This window comes from Manis pentadactyla, chromosome 12, assembly GCF_030020395.1.
Source record: "Manis pentadactyla isolate mManPen7 chromosome 12, mManPen7.hap1, whole genome shotgun sequence".
Lineage (NCBI taxonomy): Eukaryota > Metazoa > Chordata > Mammalia > Pholidota > Manidae > Manis > Manis pentadactyla.
Window position 1 is genome coordinate 108,877,707 of NC_080030.1, and position 17,309 is coordinate 108,895,015.

Here is a 17,309-nt window from a genome sequence, read left to right on the forward strand (position 1 = left end):
ATTAAAAACCAAAATCCTGTATTTTTTTTCTTGCCTTCTAATTTGCATGTGTCCTTTTTTCTTGCCAGTGGACCAGGCAGACCCATTCGCACACGTGGCTGCCCTTCACTTCGACCAGATGCTTCAGAGGTTCGGCTCCCCGGTTGTCATCCTGAACCTAGTGAAGGTACGACGTGCTCATCCGGCCATGATGGCCATGCACGTCGCCCGCCTCTTCCTCAGCACAGGGGGTTCCGCAGGCTTGCTCTGCCTCTCCCCAGCTGGTCCTGCTGTGACAGCTCTGTCTTGAGCTGTCCAAGCCACTGCCCACTGGCCGCGGATCCTGTGTGACACCTCCTGGGGGCCTGGGAGAACCAGGGGCAGCAGTCCATGCAGCTCCCGCAGTAGGTGGTCAGCCCGAGTCAGGCACAAGTCTGTCAGAGGTTTTAAATCCTGGGCCACGGGTAGACTGTGTGTGTATGTGGTGATGGGAGGGCGGCGGGGGGCTGTGTCTGACCCTTCTGGAGCTGTACGCAAAATCACTTGTATATCTGAAGTTTTCTTTGGTTGTTAAAGGGGTCTGTGACCCTAAGGAGGCTGACGAACCGATCCACTGTGAACAGACAATGCATAAAGCAGATGCTTTACATGGACACAATTGAAGGTTGATTAAATAAGCTTTTCTCTCCATCTCATAAAATGTCAGATTTGATAGAAGAATTTCACGAAGTTGTTTCCCTAGTTGATTTAAAGTCCTTTTGAGAAAAATTCGAAGTATATAATTTTCTTAGATGTAAAAATAAACTATATGTTCATCCTAAACTGCCTTAACTGAATCAACTCTTATCTAATTCATCTACTTGATTTACTTAGCTGTGCAAAATAGATACCCTGTTTTGTTTCTACAGTAGTTATCTGATTAAATTCATGACCACTGAGAAGCAGTCACGGTGGCTGAGCAGCGTAGACCTCTCGGTGCCAATTGTAGTGCCTCAACCCCATGTCAGCGTCACTGATGCTACTTTCTTTCTAGGTGAAGATCCGATTGGGGTAACAATAAGAATAGTTCATTCTTACTAACACGCACCATGTGCCAGATGCACTAATAAGAAATTACTGTGTTGTATCTCTAAGCTCCACATTGATGCTCTAAGGGGTACACTGTTGTTACCCCATTTCACACGGAGACCAAATGGAAACCTAGGAAAGTTGAGAACCTTGCCCACGGCCACGTGGCTAGTTAGTGGCAGCTCCAGTGTTCCATTCGTGGAGCTGCACAGTGATGCATTGGCCGCTCTTGAATGAGAGGCAGTGCAACACCTGTGGGGATCCTGCAGGCAAGGAGGCAGAGGGCCAGATGTGGTCCTGTGAACACCTGTCCACTTCCTTCAGCCACGGCATGAAAGGGGAGAAAGGGCCTGCCTCGGCTGCCTGCAGGGTGTTCTGTGCGGGCTGAATTCAGAAATGTACGAAGGCTGCAGAGTGCCCTCCGCTGTGCCGGGGAATTTCCCATCCGGCCCCGTTCATCCCTGCCTGATCCTTAGCTGGATGGAGTTGGGGGGTGGGGGTCCCTTCTTTTGGTCCTTGGGGAGTTCTGCTCTCCCAGAGTGTGATGTGGGCTGTGTGGGCCAGACCCAGGCAGGGCGAGCTGGGCTTCTGGAAGCGGCAGGAGGTTACAAGGAAGAAATCTGATCTTCTTTAGCCTTTAAAGTTATATCTGTTGACTTTAATTCAGTAAAGTATTTCTTTGCATTTTATTATTTCAATTTTACTAGGCTACATTGTAATAGATTAAGTCTTAGGCTTTTTGTCTTAGCTGAAAAGCACAAATGTTAAAATTCTGTTCCTCTAGTCTAAGGTTATTAGAACACTAAAATGTTTAACTTTTGTTAAAGGAACGAGAGAAGAGAAAGCACGAGAGAATTCTCAGTGAGGAGCTCGTAGCCGCTGTGACATACCTCAACCAGTTTCTGCCTCCTGAGCACGCCATTGTTTACATTCCTTGGGACATGGCCAAGTACACCAAAAGGTAAGGAGATAGTCATGTGTCTGCTCATGGCATCTTACTTTTCTCCTTACTTACATTCTCCAAGTAAATGTTGGCTTCAAATTTCTGTCATGAACCTGCTGAGCAGCTGTTTGCTTCTGGTGTATCATTTCAGTGTTTAAATTAGCCATCTGTTTACACCATTTGCAAATTCTCTGTGAAGTGTCTAGTCATTTCAGAACATCTCTAGTCCACTACTTTTCCTTAAGGACATTAGTTTCACTTTTTCTACTTCATTCTCTCTCCCTGCTTAACCGCTTTTGTCAGACACTACTTCCCAGTGATCTCACTTGGGGAAGAACCTTAAGTAACTCCTGACTGTGTGTAGTAAGTCTGGACTCCTTAGTATAATACTAAATAAAGCCCCGCCACCTGGATGGTTCCAGAATGTAGTGACTTTGCTTCACGCCCAGAGCTGCTGTGTTCCTGAGAAGCTAAACCTCCTGCTCTGCCCCCACGGTAGCAGCCTCTGTCCCTCCCCCACCTCTTGGGCTGCTTTCCCACCAATCTTTTACCTTCAGGGACTCATTCAGAATTCATCTCATCCAAATTCATCAGCCAAGGACCAGACAGAAGCCCGCTGGGCCGGATGGCTGGCCCCTGGCCCAGCAGTGAGCACCTCTGCAGCCTCCATATGTGCCCAAGTCCGACCCCGGAGGCAGTTCATGAACCCACCTTTGCCTTTCCGCTCACTTTATTGGCATCCTGTAAACACTCAGATTAGTTTGAGGTCTCTTTTTTTTTATGTTACTATATTGTTTTGCACTTAATTCATTGTACTTTTTTCTAAATCATTTTATGCAGTTAGATACCCATGCACACAGGCTCACACATACACACCTTCCCTGAGCATAAGCCTGATTGCAGGTTGGAGTCATTCACATTAATTTATTTCCAGGGTTTTCTTCCCAGACACCTACACTGTGCATTGTGCCCCCCTCACTGTTGTTTCTGAATGCACAGACTTGACTGACTTGAAAGGCTTTGGGAATCCGGCAGGGATGTAATGTGCCAAGATGAAGGCTTGCCAGCAGTTGATACTAAGTTACAGCTCATTACCACCTCCTTGTACCAAATCATGCTGGTTATTGAGTATACTTTGTATTCTAGAAATTGTTATACTATTTCTGTTGAGTACAAGAGAGTTTAGAAATTAAATCACTGGTTATCATCACTGTAGACTTTATTCACTTCAGGTATACTGATAAATATGTATTAAAATTGGGGTTCTTCACACTTTTGTAATTTTTCCTCTTCTCCTCAGCAAGCTGTGTAATGTTCTTGACCGACTGAATGTGATCGCAGAAAGTGTGGTGAAGAAAACAGGTTTCTTTGTGAACCGCCCTGATTCCTACTGTAGCATTTTGCGGCCAGATGAAAAGTATGTATGGTATTTAAACACTTCAGATAAATCAAGAATTTTGCTCTTACAGATAAAAATACTCTATAAATAGGAGCAGTTTGTACTGTGTGAGAGGTGGTGAGTTACTCCTCCGGGGAGGCAAGACAGGCTGCTCGGGTCAGCGTGACGGACAGTCGCCATGGGCAGGGATTCGCTCCGGCAGGCACGCACCTTGGGGTGGTGGCCGTGGAATCGTTTTGGCTTGCCTCGTGGATCAACATTACATAAAATATTTCTGTAAAGAAAAGTTTCCTGCAATGAATTCTATTTTTCAGTTTAAAATAGGAATAGGAATTTTTTTCTTATAGACTAAATACTAACATTTTAATGAAAATAATGTTTATTATTGTACTCTAGTTGTTTACTCAGAAATCTTCCTTCATTACTATTTACTATTTTGTGAGCTTCTTCAGATCAAGGACCTGTGTTTATCTTTGTAGGGATCCATTATTATATACTTTGAGCACTATTTTCAGTTAACAAAGTTAACTTCCTATAATGGCTAAAAAAAAATGAAAACCACCAACTATAAGGGTGTATGTCTTCAGAAGTAATCCTTTTGTTATAGCTTGAATTTTAGGGCACCCGTGACGGGGCCCCCAAGACCACTCCCGGCTCAGTGACCCACCAGGAGAGCTGGAAGCACTCATGGACTGTTGTGCACATGGCCGTGATTTGTGACGGTCAGAGGACATGACGCAGGATTAGCAAAGGGCAAAGGCGCACGGGCAGAGTGCGGAGGAAGCCAAGTGCAGGCTTCTCCTGGCAAAGCCGCCCAGCACAGGCCTCATACCCCCAGCAGCCGGCATGGCAGCAGGTGTGAGGTGCCGTGCAGGGGTGAATGGTGGACACAGTGCCACCATGCCAGGGTTTATTATTGGAGGCTGGTCCCTTAGACAGCCTTTGCCTGGCAGGTACCCAAATTTCAGACTCGCAGAAGGAAAGAGGATGTTCAACAAAACCATACAGTTTAGGCTCAGTAAGCCTCTCTTATCTGTACCGCGAATGGCCGCAACCCGACCCCTAGGTGCCGGCCAGGGTCTGGCCTTGGGAGCGAGCCTTTGAGAGGCCAGCAGCCATCAGGCCTGCTGTCAGCTCCTTTCTGCACCACATCTTCAAAGTATTTTAAGTAATTAAAACAAAATATTAATATCATTTTACAGTACTTAGAACATATTCCCATGCATTCATTAGCACTTGGAGAAAATGAATAGGAGGCAAAATAATAATAAAGTCTGTAAAAACAGGCAAAAGAATGTAACAAAGCCCCATGAAAAAGAGCTGGAGGAGGGGAGAATCTGAATGTTGCAGGGAGAAGGATAAGGCTCGGAGGGTTTATTAGAAATATGCCCTGTGATTACTCATGTCTGTAGAGACCAGGCAGGACATGGGCTTCAGTTAAAGCAAGAGGGAGTTTGGTTGGCATGGGTGGCAATGCCAGCACATGGGGCAGTGGGGCACTTAAGATGCTCCTTCCCTGGCTTTCCTTGAGGAAGCGTGGACAGCATCCCGTCTCCGTTACGTGCATATTCATTTACTTGGAAGAGTGAAAGAAAATAGAATCCGCTGATTATTCATATGCATTCAGCTCTGTTACTTTCTTTGATCTTAATGAAGAGCTTGTACCAAAAATTAATTTAGATAATGTTATTAAATGTTTTTAAAGTATGTGTTTTTAAACAGGTGGAATGAACTAGGAGGGTGTGTGATTCCCACTGGCCGCCTGCAGGTACGGGTGACATTATATTAATAATGACGAGAATCTATATTCAGCGTATGATGCTTTCTGGAAGTGGTCGTGGAGAGGGACACTTCCTATTTAATGCAAAACTTAATCATTTGAGAGTGATTTTTTAAAAGCTTTACTGCTCCTGTTTAACTCTTACAGAGGATGTGCAGCTAAACTAATAACAGCCCATGGATTTTTTTCTCTATATTATGAATTTTATTATTGGAAATAGGACATAAACAGGAATATGACAAGAACAAATTGGGATGACTTTTGAGGCTGAGCCGAATACAGTCACTATGTATTTGAATTAAGCTTTAAGCATGTTATGGCCTCAAGCACTAATTTGGTTTATACAGTAGAGATGATATATCAGAAAAAAAGCACATATTTTATTAATTGGTGCATGTGGAAACTGAGCTTCTTGTTTCATCTTGTTAAACTAAAGAAGAAAATTCAAGCATAGACTAGAAGGGGCAGCGATGCTGCTGCGGAGTCGTAAATGAGCAGCAAAGAGAACCTTTTCTAATTGAGGAAACATTCATTATTTGTTCAGGAATAATACCTGCCTACAGCTTTTCTTCTACTTCTAAGAAGAAATCTAAAGTATGATAGAAGTAGTTTTGCTGGCTGACAATGAAAGTCTTAAGGTATTTCTCTTTAGACTGGCGTTCTTCGAACCAACTGTGTGGACTGCCTAGATCGCACCAACACGGCCCAGTTCATGGTGGGCAAATGCGCGCTGGCCTATCAGCTGTATTCCCTGGGGTTGATCGACAAGCCGCACCTGCAGTTTGACACAGATGCAGTCAGGTGAGCCTTACTTTCCATGTTTTGAAGGCCGGAGGGCAGGAAGCAAACCTGGGGAATAGCACGCACTTCTGGGAGTGTGTTTCTCCTTTGAGCTCCTCAGAGACATGTTGCTGAACAACATTATTCAAGTTAGTGTTTTCTGTGACTTTGTTGCTTATTGGGCTATTAACCCAATATATTTTGCATTTGCATTTATTTATCTTCAAGATGTTGAAAAATCTACTTGAAAAGACAGGCCCAGTGGAGTTCATAAAGTAAAGACTTATTTTGGATCTGTGGCTACGTGAATAATGTATACTACTTTTGGCAAAAATCTTTAAAGTTTGTTTTTCTCTTGCTTAGGTTGTTTGAGGAGCTCTATGAAGATCATGGGGACACCCTGTCCCTTCAGTATGGGGGTTCTCAACTTGTCCATCGTGTAAAAACCTACAGGAAGATAGCACCATGGACCCAGCACTCAAAAGACATCATGCAGACCCTGTCTAGATATTACAGCAATGCTTTTTCAGGTAATTCTGGAAAAATAGGCATTTCTAAGACTTACACTGTTGTGCATTTTCCTTTTCATGTGTACACTTTTTTTTAAGCTATATAAAATCAAAATTAAATATTTAAAAAGTCTAAGTAAAATAGAGTCTGTCACTTAGAAAGTACTGAATAAACATCTGTTCTATAAATGAATGAATGAACATTGTATTTTAAATAAGGCACTTTTGCTGTGCTACACATAATTGCAGCTTTTACATAAAGCAAAATATTTTGATTCTTTGGCTTCTGTCTCCTATATTTCTGTGTATGTGCTACAACAGTTAAATTTGTTTGAAGGTATTGAATCATTATTTAAAAATTTTTATACTGAAGTATAGTTAACATACAGTATTGTGTTAGTTTCAGATGTACAGCACAGTGATCTGACATGTATGCACATCCCAAAGTGTTCCCCACGATAAGTCTAGTCACTGTCTCCACACAGTTACTACAATGTTATTGACAATATTCCCTACGTTGTACTTTTTCATCCCTGTGACTTACTTTATAAGTGGAATTTGTACCTCTTAATCCCCTTCACCTGTTTTGCCCATCCCCTTAACCTCCTCTCTTCTGGCAACCACCAGTTTATTCTGTTTTTATGAGTCTGTTCCTGTGTTTTGTTCCTTCATTTGTTTTGTTTTATATATTTCACATGTAAGTGAAATCACAGAATATATGTCTTTTCCTGTTGGACTTATTTCACTTAGCATAATACCCACCAAGTCCATCCATGTTGTTTCAAATGGCAAGATTTCATTCATTTTTATGGCTGCGTAGTGTTCCGTTCCATGCATGCATATATACACCCACATGCACACATACATATATACATACTCCACTTCTTTATTCATTCCTCTATTGATGGTCACATAAGTTGCTTCCATATCTTGGCTATTGTAAATAATGCCACAATGAGCATGGGGGTGCATATTTATTTTCAAATTAGTGTTTTCATTTTCTTCAGATAAATACCCACATGGAAATGCTAGATTGGTATTTCTATTTTTAATTTTTTGAGGAACCTCCATATTGTTTTCCATAGTGGCTGCACCAGTTTACGTTTGCACCGACAGAGTGCAAGTGTTCCCTTTTCTCCACATCCTCACCAGCACTTGTTTTTTCCTATCTTCTGGATACTAGCTATTGAAGCATTTTTAAATAGGGCTCACATCTTGACAGTTATCTAAGAATGTAAACATCATTGATTTTTTTTAAATGTCAACTAGAAATGAATAGTAACATTAACACTAAATTATGCCCTTTCCTTACTTTATGACTTGTGAATACTAAAAGCAACAGGTTGTTAAAGTGCCACTTTTCCTGCCTCCATTCTGATGCAGTTTTTCACACAGCAGGCATTGCAAAGCAGAGTGCTTGTGAGTCAGACCCCCAGCCCCAGAATTCACATGGCAAGTGCTCAGTGATTCTGAGCGTCATGGGCTCTTGAACCCGATCAAGGACTAAAAAAAAGCACAAAATATGGAGAAGAAAGTTTGGTGAGGAGATTGTACGGCGTGAGCTGTTGGAGTGACTCGCTCGCACCCGGCCTGGAGAGGGGGGCTTTCAGCAGGCCCTGGGCGCCTGGTGCAGCCGTGGTGCTGGGGGCCCGTGCAGCTGCTGGCTTTGGGCCACTGTGTGGCTGAGCTGAAGCAGAGGGACAGGCCGGCGAGAGGGCTGCCACGTTGGGAACAGCCAGCCTCCTGAAGTCGGCTGGGCCAAACTGTCCCTCCGTGTTTGCTTGTGACCAGATACAGGCCTCCCGGGGGAGGGTGTGGAAGTGCTGGGAGTCTGTCCCTGGCCACAGGGACCCTTGCACAAGAACCAAGAGGTAGTCCCTAGGTTCCTGGGGAGGAAGGAGCTGCAAGAAACTGACATGAGAAGAGGCATGTGCTGCACGAAGGGGATGGCAGGAGGGCCCCCAGCGGTGGGGGTCCCTGAGGCGTGCATGAAAACACTCACAGGGGTCAGCTTTCACCGTTGTCCATGCCCAGAGGGAGTGCAGAGCCACTTTGCTGTGCAGCAGTTCAAGTGTATTTGTTTTCTGTGCTGTGTAACAAATTACTAAAACCGTAGCTGCTCAACAACATGCATTTGTTCTCCCAGGATTTCTGTGGTCAGAAGTCCAGGCCCAGGTTAGCTGGATTCTCTGCAGTCTCTCATGAAGCTGTGCTCAAGGTGTCAGCCATGCCATTGTCCCATCTCAAGGCCTAACGAGCAAAGCGTCTACTTCTCCACTCGTGTCTGTTGGTGGAATTAAATTTCTTGCAGTTTCTGTGGTGACAGGACTCGTAGCAACTTGCTGCTTCACAGCCGGCAAGGAAAGGACCTCTAGAATGAGTCTGCTAGCAAGACAGGGTCTCATATAAATCACGCTGTGTCGGGGGAGCTGGCCTGCCTTGGCCGCGTCCGGTTGCTCAGAAGCAAATCATAGATCCCGCCCGTGCCCGGAAACCTGTGTCACCACCTAGGGCTGCTGTGACAGAGCAGCACAGACTGGGTGACTCACAGATGGGGAGGCCGGAGTCCAAACCCAGCGTGCTGCTGGGACCGGGCCCCACAGAGGCTGTAGAGGAGTGCCCGGCGCCTTCGGCTCGTCCCCGCGGCACTCCGGTCCTGTCATGGCACTGCGTGGTCTTCTTCCTTCCTGAGTGTGTGTGTGTGTGTGTGTGTGTGTGTGTCACATTTCCTTCTTATCCAAGGACCCCAGATCACTTCACTCCCTCTTTAAAAACCCTTCCAGGGCTGCCATTGCTCTTAAAACAAGACTCGTCACCGTGACCCACAGCCTTCTGTGGTCTGGCCCTTCCGTCCCTCACCTGCCCTCTCACTCCCCCTTCAGGTCTCTGCACTTGTCCTGACAGGCACAGGCCTCAGAGCTGTGTGGCCGCCGCCTCCTCACCCTCCTTAGATGCTTCCGCCTCTGCCCCTTTCCCTGACCACCAGTATGAGTGTCCCTCTCCTCTCCCACCATTCTCAGGTGCTCGGTGTTATTTTCTTCATAGAACTTACATGCCCTGAAAGTCCCCTGACCGTTACTTGCTTGCATATATTTTTGTTTCCCACCATGCAGTGTGAGCCTCTGAAGGGTCAGTTGTGTGTATCACTGAATCCTCAGTGTGGGACGTAACTGGTTCTTGGAGGAATGAGTGAATGTTTTTTTTTCAATTGTGGAAGTAATATATGTTAACCTGAATAACTCATAAATAAATCATATAGTCCTCACCTTCCAGAGATAGCCAGTTATTTATATTTACGAGAATATGAACCTTCAAGTTTCATTACACATATAATTTATATTCTACTTTTGCCCTTTTAGATAACATGAGCAATCTTTATGACCTTAAATATTCTTCTACAACATGATTTTTAGTAGCCTATGGAAGCCTGTCCTTGAGCATTGTGATTCAGTTGTTATTATTTTGCATTTAGGTTCCTTTTAAACAAACGTCTTTGAACATATACCTTTTTTGCATATCTTTGATCTTTTATTATGAAAATTCCAGAAGCATATTTATTAGAGAGTATAGATACTTTCAAGGCTTTAAAATACATGTATGTACACATATACGTGTGTGTGTGTGTGTGTGTTTTGCCTGATTGCCTTACAGAAAGGAAATAGCAGTTAATGCTCCCTCAGCGGAGTATGGACGTGCCCATTTAAAAAAAATATTTGCCAGCTTAATAGTAGAAAATGGTATATTGTTTTAACCTGCATTTGTTTGATAGCTAGTAAAATAGAATTTTTGTATGCTCATTGTCTATTTCTGTTTCTTTAAAAAAATTCTGTGTTTCTCTTTGCCTGTAAGGGTGTCAATCTTTGTCTTTCTTACATATAATTGTATTTATTTCAGTGTATAGGATGAGTTAGGGATCGAACCTTCGTATCCCTTCCCCTTGCAGTAAACAGTGCTCATTATTGAGGAATATTCCTGTCCCTTACTGGCTTCACAGGCCCCTCAACACAAACTTACTTTAATATTAGAACAACAAATACTCTAGTTCCAAAATAAATTCTTTTGGCAAATTAAAAAGAACTGTTAGATTTGAGCCTTATCTATTTAAATACAGTGCATAACAGAACTGGTTAGTGTTTACCTGTTTGAATGGGGTTTGATGGGTGTGTATTTTTTTTTCCTTTAAAGCATGATAAAGTAAAGTACACAGTAGGTACTCATCTAGTCCTCTTTGTAGTCTGCATCTACAGAGGACTCACCCTGTTTTAAGTTCTTGTCCATAGTCCAAGGACTGCTGTCTTCCTGGCATTGATACTCTTATTTGCAGTCAAAAGTAGCCAGTAAACAATCCTCAGGCCCATTAGGGCTGGCCCTACGGTGCATGCTTAGTAAGTGGCCTTTAGCACCATAGACACGTTTTAAGTCATACAACAGCAGTGCATTCAAGACATCTATCTCCATTATGATCCTTTGAATGAATGTCCTCTATTTGGTCATGTTTCTCACATCTTACATTTTATCATACTTGTTAAAATAAAGGAAGCTACTAGGTTTAAAGGATGAAAGAAACTCCTTGAAAATATGGCTGAAAATGGCAAGCTTCTTTAGATAGTATTAAGATATTTTGAGGTACTGCATAGTATGAATCATTAAATGCCATTAAGGCTATTCAAGAAGCATAAAGAGTGTAATTACTATAAAAGCAGTATGTTTACTTTCGTGTTGTGTAAAGAGGATGCAGATTGGGGCATTAATGTCTGCATCATTTAACACTTGATGTTTTCCCTCAACAAATGGGGAAAAAGGCCTCAAATATATTCAGCATATAAACACATGCTTTTTATATATTACTTTTACCTGAAAGATAATTGTTTTAATGGAATGCTTCCTGTCAAAATACTAATAACTTGAATACATATTTGATGTACCATGTTTCCTTTACTGCTTTTGCTGAAATGGCCAAACAGCCCAATGAGAGCAATGTTGCTAATTTCAGAAATAACTGTGTTCACTATAGCTGTTGGAAGAAAATTGATTCTTTGACAACGTTACCTTGTTTCAAAAGCAGTCATTTCTGTTGCACCCTCTTCCTACTTCTTGCTCATTTTCAGAAAGAGGTTATTATTGATATTGTGGATGTCTGCCCCAAACTTGAATACACAGGGCTCTGAGACAAGAATGGAAAGAAGGAAATGGGGGGAAAGAATGGGGGATGCCAGGGAGGAGAGGGTGCGGAATGGGGGAGTGGAGCTTGGGACCGCTTCAGTGCCTGTCATCACTCCTTCCCAAGTATAATTAGAAAAGGAAGAGGAAATACACTGTATGTCTATCATCAGTAATTCGGGACTGGTTGAATGGTTAGAATGAGGCTGTTATCCGTGTGCCTGCCCTGCCATCATTATCTAGCACAAAGGGAGTGGCCAGGCCCACAGCTGAGGGAGACAGAAAGTTTCTGCTTTCTGCTTAAAGAAATGGAGAACAGCTTTTCAAGGGTTAGAAGTAGAAGCTGTGCAAACCACCTTGTTCAAGATTGTGCAACAGTATGAGTAGGAATTAGATCGATTTTATTTGTTTCCAATGCCTCTGCTTGTCTTTGCAATAAAGCAAAGACGTATTTGTTTCAGGTAGACAAATAAATGGTGAGAATATGTTTTTGTTCTAAAAACAAGTTACTATAGTACTATGGCAGTTATTAAAGATTTTTAAGAATCTCTCAAAATCCAAGAAGCATTTTATATTCACCCTCCTCTACATTATGAACGGTATGGGGCAAAAAAGAAACATTTTGAAGCAAGATTTTAATTCTGCTCAAATTCTTGGTGACTGTTTGAGATTCTGCATATGTGTATGACCTTTGAAGTATAAATATTATCATTTCCAGAGGTACATATTATGAAATCACAGGTTTCCTAGTCAGAAAACATTCTCCTGAGTTGTATATATCAGTAGTGGATTTCCTGAAATACATATTTTTGCTTTTTAGATGCTGATAGACAAGATTCCATTAATCTCTTCCTGGGAGTTTTCCGTCCCACTGAAGGGAAGCCTCATCTCTGGGAGCTCCCAACAGATTTTTATTTGCATCATAAAAACACCATGAGGCTTCTACCAACAAGAAGAAGGTAATTTCCTTCCTAGTCTACTGTGTAAATTCAGATTTGATGCTATTTTGAATATGAGATACTTTTCTTTTTGAGAAATAATCACATGGGCTAAAGTCGTCAGCTTTAGTAGCTGTTTGCCATGAGGAGTTTAGCATCGTCGAGGTCCTGACAGTAGGCTTGGTAAGTCGTGCTAGCAGTTGGTGAGGATTCGATGAGAATCCAGTGGACAGGGCGGCCCCTCGGGAGTCGTGTGCTGGTGCGAACACTTGTGCCTCGTGAGCAGAGTTTTCCGCCTGGGTTAGGCCACAGCCCGGTCTGCTCTGTGCAGAGGCCTGCGGTGTGACCCTCGTGCCCACCGCGCCCATCTGCTGGGGCCTTTGGTTGGTGCGGCGCTGCCGCCCCAGCCCTGCAGGGGCGTCTTGTCAGTCTGTGCTGGTTGTGCGGACAGATCACAGGCAACTTAGCAAATGCTTGCATTTCCTAGGGTCAGCCTAAGGCAGTAAGCGGAAGAAAGCTTGGGCTGGGAGGTGGGCTGTGCGCAGACATTACCCGGGACCTGTAACAGGGCCTCCGGGAATCTCTCTCGTCGGCCAAGTGGAGATGCCCGTGCACAGGTCGCAGGGCCACTCTGAGGATTAGGTGGGCAAACGTGTGGGGAGTAGTACTGGGTCCGACACAGAATGAACACAGTCCTGAAGCAGCCGTGCTCTGCAGAGACTGCCTGTAGTCAGTACCTCTGTGACCAGGGACAAGTCACATAAATGGTCCAATTCTCAGTTTTCACATCAGTAAAATAGACATAATAATAAGATTGAACTTGTAGATTTTTCTGAGAATTAGATGAGATAATGTCTTTAGCACATAGTAAGTCCAGTAGATGTTAGTGTTATTATTTTTAAAGGAGGTTTACATTCCCTAGTCATAACATTTATTAAAAATCACACAAGATGGCCATAAAATCTGGAAACTTAAGGCATTACTATTTTATCACATATTGTAATATCCTATCAATAAGCACTATTATATATTCACTTGTTTCCAAACTTGGTGGGCTTTCTGTACTTAATACTGTGTTTACCAATGATGTATTCTGAAATAACATTTTTGATGAGTGAGGTAAGAGGGAATGACCCTAGTTCTACATAGAGTCCATCCACACCTGGTCCCCATGAGGTGACCCTTCCTGTCACTCGAAACCCCACCTTCACTGATCTGCCGCAGACCACTGACTGAAGCTCTGTTCCGAATCAGGTGACTGTGTTGCACATCGTCTAAGATGCCATTTATTGAGTCATATTTATACAGTGTCACCAAGGTGTTTAGAAACTAAGTATTGATTGTTTTATTGACTTGGAGTCAGGAGATCCCCCAGCTGCACTCCCTGTCCGGCGCGTGAGCCCTGCGGCGCCCCTGCGGGGAGGGGGCCCTGGCCTCTGCTTACAGCCCTGGTTTGCCAGCCTGGGCACGTCTGGGTGGGGAGGCAGCTGGATTTGGACGGCCCACTTACACAGTCCTTCCTCTGTCTCTCTAACTGTGACCACAGACCCCTTAAGACCATAGTGTCCTCATCCACTTGAGAGTCTTTTGCATATTTGAAGACAAGTTTGCACATCCTGCAAGTCCCTTCCCCTGGTTACACAGCCCCACTTCATTATGTGATTTCAAGTCTGTTTAGCATTCAGGGTGCTCTCTTCTGTATGTGTTCCAGCCAGTGTCAGTGTTCTTTTTAAACTGTGGGACCTAGACCTGGGTCCCATAATGGCCAGACTTTGGTCTGATTCATGCCGACTGTTGTAAAACCACTGGGGCCCCTGCTCCCTTGACCTGGAACCTCTGTTTTTATTAAAAGTGTCAGATTACTTCTGTTTTCGTCAGTGTCACCATGCTGTTCACCCCCTGAGCTTCAGCTCTCCCCAGTGCCATCTGCTGTGTGCCTTCCTTACCTGTACCATCCTGTCCTGCTCTTTTGAGCATTCTTGTCACGTCCATATGCTTTGCCTGCTTCCAAAAGCATTAAGTGTGCGTCCTACTTACTGTCCGTTGTCTCTGGCTCTGCAGCTCCCCACGTCTAACCAGCTGGCCGTCTTGACCCTGACAGGCCTGAGGGGGGATGCTGGCTGCGGTAGGGTAGACACAGCCCCTCCCCCCTGACACAGCGTCACGATGTGGGGTTGGAATCTCGTGAGCAGCCGTAACTCACTTAACTGTGTTGTCATCCTGCCGACATTCCTCTGCCGTGTTCACAAATACCAGTTTCTTTGCTGAAGTCCATATATAATGTTACTTCAGAGGGCTCTCGAGGTAGCCCAGGGAAGGAAGAGTCTTTTCCCATCTCCCTGACTTTCCTGAGTGAGCTCGTGGGACGGAGCGTCCTACCATGAGAGGCTGGAAACAAAAGCTGGCTTACGAGGTATTGTGCGCAGAGGAAGAAGCAGTGCCACCGTGCAGGCCCCGGTGCCAAAGCAGCTCCTGCCCCGGGGCAGGTTCTGCTCCCCTGGCCAGTGTGCCCGGTGCGGTGAGAGCCCCCCTGCCCTGGGCTCAGACGCTCCCAGCGCCACCCGCCCCAGCCCATCCTCCCCAGGTACATATGTCCCACGGGCTTTTTTGCTTCTGAGACCCACTTACAGGAGTTGAATTTTCAAAAAAAGTATCATTAAATTGCTTTATCTTGCTTAGGGAAATATAGTTAAGTAATGCTTTTAAGAATTATGGCCTTGTCTCAACCACTAATGCAAAATCATCTCTTCATTCTTTTTCTCCATATGAAGCATTTTGAGTTAAAACACATTCTTCATAAGGTTTGGTTCTTTTTCCTCTAAGCTAATTATGAGCAGTATCCTTCAGACTCCTTACATGTTAGCTGCTAACTTGCCTACTTTCCCCTCTGCCAGGGTCATCACAAAACAGACCTTGCACACGCGCACACGCCCCTCTTAAACAGCTGGCCCGCGTCTTCTCCATTCCCCTGGCCTGTGATAGTCTGAGTCCCCTTCAGAAAAGAAAATGAAGCTAGCCAGGTGCGTCTTGTTCTAGAAAATACATGTGGATTCTCAGAAGTCACTGGCCGTCTTCGAGGCCACCACCGCACACCTCTGTTTGATGCTTGGTTCTGCTGCGTTGCTGGGTTGGCGTCGCTCACGTGCCGTTTCCAGACTCTCCTGCCTCTCGCTTTGGCGCATCGAGACCGCCTCTGCCCGTGTCCTGTGGCCCCTCCTGTGGCCCCTCCTGTCTGCGCTCACAGGGTCGAGCCCCGCCGTGCGGGGCGCTGCGCGCGCCCAGAGGCCCTCTGCTGCTCCCTTCTGCCTCCCGGGCTCTGCGCAGGTTCCTCGGATCTTGTGTTTTTCTCTTTCTGGCATGAAACATCATGGCTGGTGAGGATAGAAACAGTCCTGGGATTAAGTAGCTCTACTTCCTGTGTCAGTGTTGTCAACATGGCATTTCTGACGCAGAGAGCAATGCTTGGCACACAGTAGGTACTTAATAGATGTTGAAAGACTGAATTCTCCGCAACAGTCAGTTTATTCCTTTTCTGTTCTTTTCATGCTCTGAAACCTTGCTATTCAGAAAGCGGTCTGAGGACTAGGCCCTTTGGCACCACCTGGAGCTTATCGTAAACGCAGACTCTCAGGCCCCACCTGTGCATCCGGATCTGCCTTTTGATAGGGCCCCCGGGTGATCTGTGCGCTGGGTCTTGGGGCGCACCGCCCTGGAGCATGATTCGGTCTCGGGCGAAGGTCAGGAGCCTTCCCTGCCACCGCAGCAGCCCCTCCCGCCCCGCACGGCGCCGTAGGGGCCGTGACCTCCCGGCCGCCCTTGGGGGCGCATTCTGCTCACCGTCTCCAGGGTAGTGTTCTGTGCTGCCTGTTGGTCTTGACACCCCCGTTCTTCATGACTGGGATTCTTCAAGACTGTGATGCCAGCATTTTACTTCTAGGAAGTCTTTCATTTACTTAAAATTATCTTCCTAGCATTTTTGGCAATAGGATCTTTTTTCTGACAATCTATGTTCTAAATATTTTTTATATAACATTTCACATCCTCCCCCTTCCTAGCTCTGTGGTATAGCATTTCCCCCCCTAAATATCCATTTCATCAGATTTAGAACTAAAATAAAATAAAATTTTGAGTTAAATTCAGTGTTCAGGGAGAGAGCAGTTCAGGATCCCTTCAGATTCTCTGCTCACATGGAGTCTTGTAGCAGAAATCCAGATGACAGAAATGTCCTGCCTTACTCCGGCCCCTCGGCCATCAAGCAGTGAAAGCCTGCAGAGTAACTAACACGGGCCCGGGCCCGGGAGGCGGGGCCCAGCCTGTTCAGCTGCGGGTCAGGAACGTCGGAGCACTGCTCTCAGATGTGCTTTTGCAGATCTGTGACGTGGTCGAAACAAGAAAGGGGTTGGAAAGGAACTGACACGCTGAAGACCTCCCATGCCGAACGCTTCACAAACATGTTTTGAAAAGAAAAAGAATTAATTTTAAAGTATGAGGCAACATCTTACTATAGGCCATACAATCCCTTTTATCCAATGAATTGTAGAAAACGAGCATTCACATCTGACCCATCTTATCTTTTTTTTTTTTTTTTTCAATTTTATAGTTACACTTACTGGTGGACACCAGAGGTAATAAAACATTTACCGCTGCCATATGATGAAGGTAGGTACGATGTCTTTTAGTTTTTATATTAACATATTTTTTAATTGTTCCTCAGTGAGCTTGAAGCATTAAGTTCTTTGCATATACTATTCTG

The 17,309-nt window shown here is 44.7% G+C and overlaps 1 protein-coding gene across 2 annotated transcripts in view; it reads left to right on the forward strand.

Annotated features, from left to right (window-relative positions):
- Window positions 1-17,309, forward strand: part of FIG4 (FIG4 phosphoinositide 5-phosphatase) — a 71,747-nt gene that overhangs the window by 34,249 nt on the left and 20,189 nt on the right. For both annotated transcript variants that reach the window (XR_005028263.2, XM_036902947.2), the window contains exons 10-17: window positions 69-166; window positions 1,875-2,008; window positions 3,291-3,407; window positions 5,112-5,157; window positions 5,822-5,970; window positions 6,313-6,479; window positions 12,439-12,577; window positions 17,157-17,215. Coding sequence is in view for 1 of the 2 variants with exons in the window: in XM_036902947.2 (XP_036758842.2) it covers window positions 69-166; window positions 1,875-2,008; window positions 3,291-3,407; window positions 5,112-5,157; window positions 5,822-5,970; window positions 6,313-6,479; window positions 12,439-12,577; window positions 17,157-17,215 (909 nt within the window). In the remaining variant the exon portion in view is untranslated. The remainder of the gene's footprint in view (window positions 1-68; window positions 167-1,874; window positions 2,009-3,290; window positions 3,408-5,111; window positions 5,158-5,821; window positions 5,971-6,312; window positions 6,480-12,438; window positions 12,578-17,156; window positions 17,216-17,309) is intronic.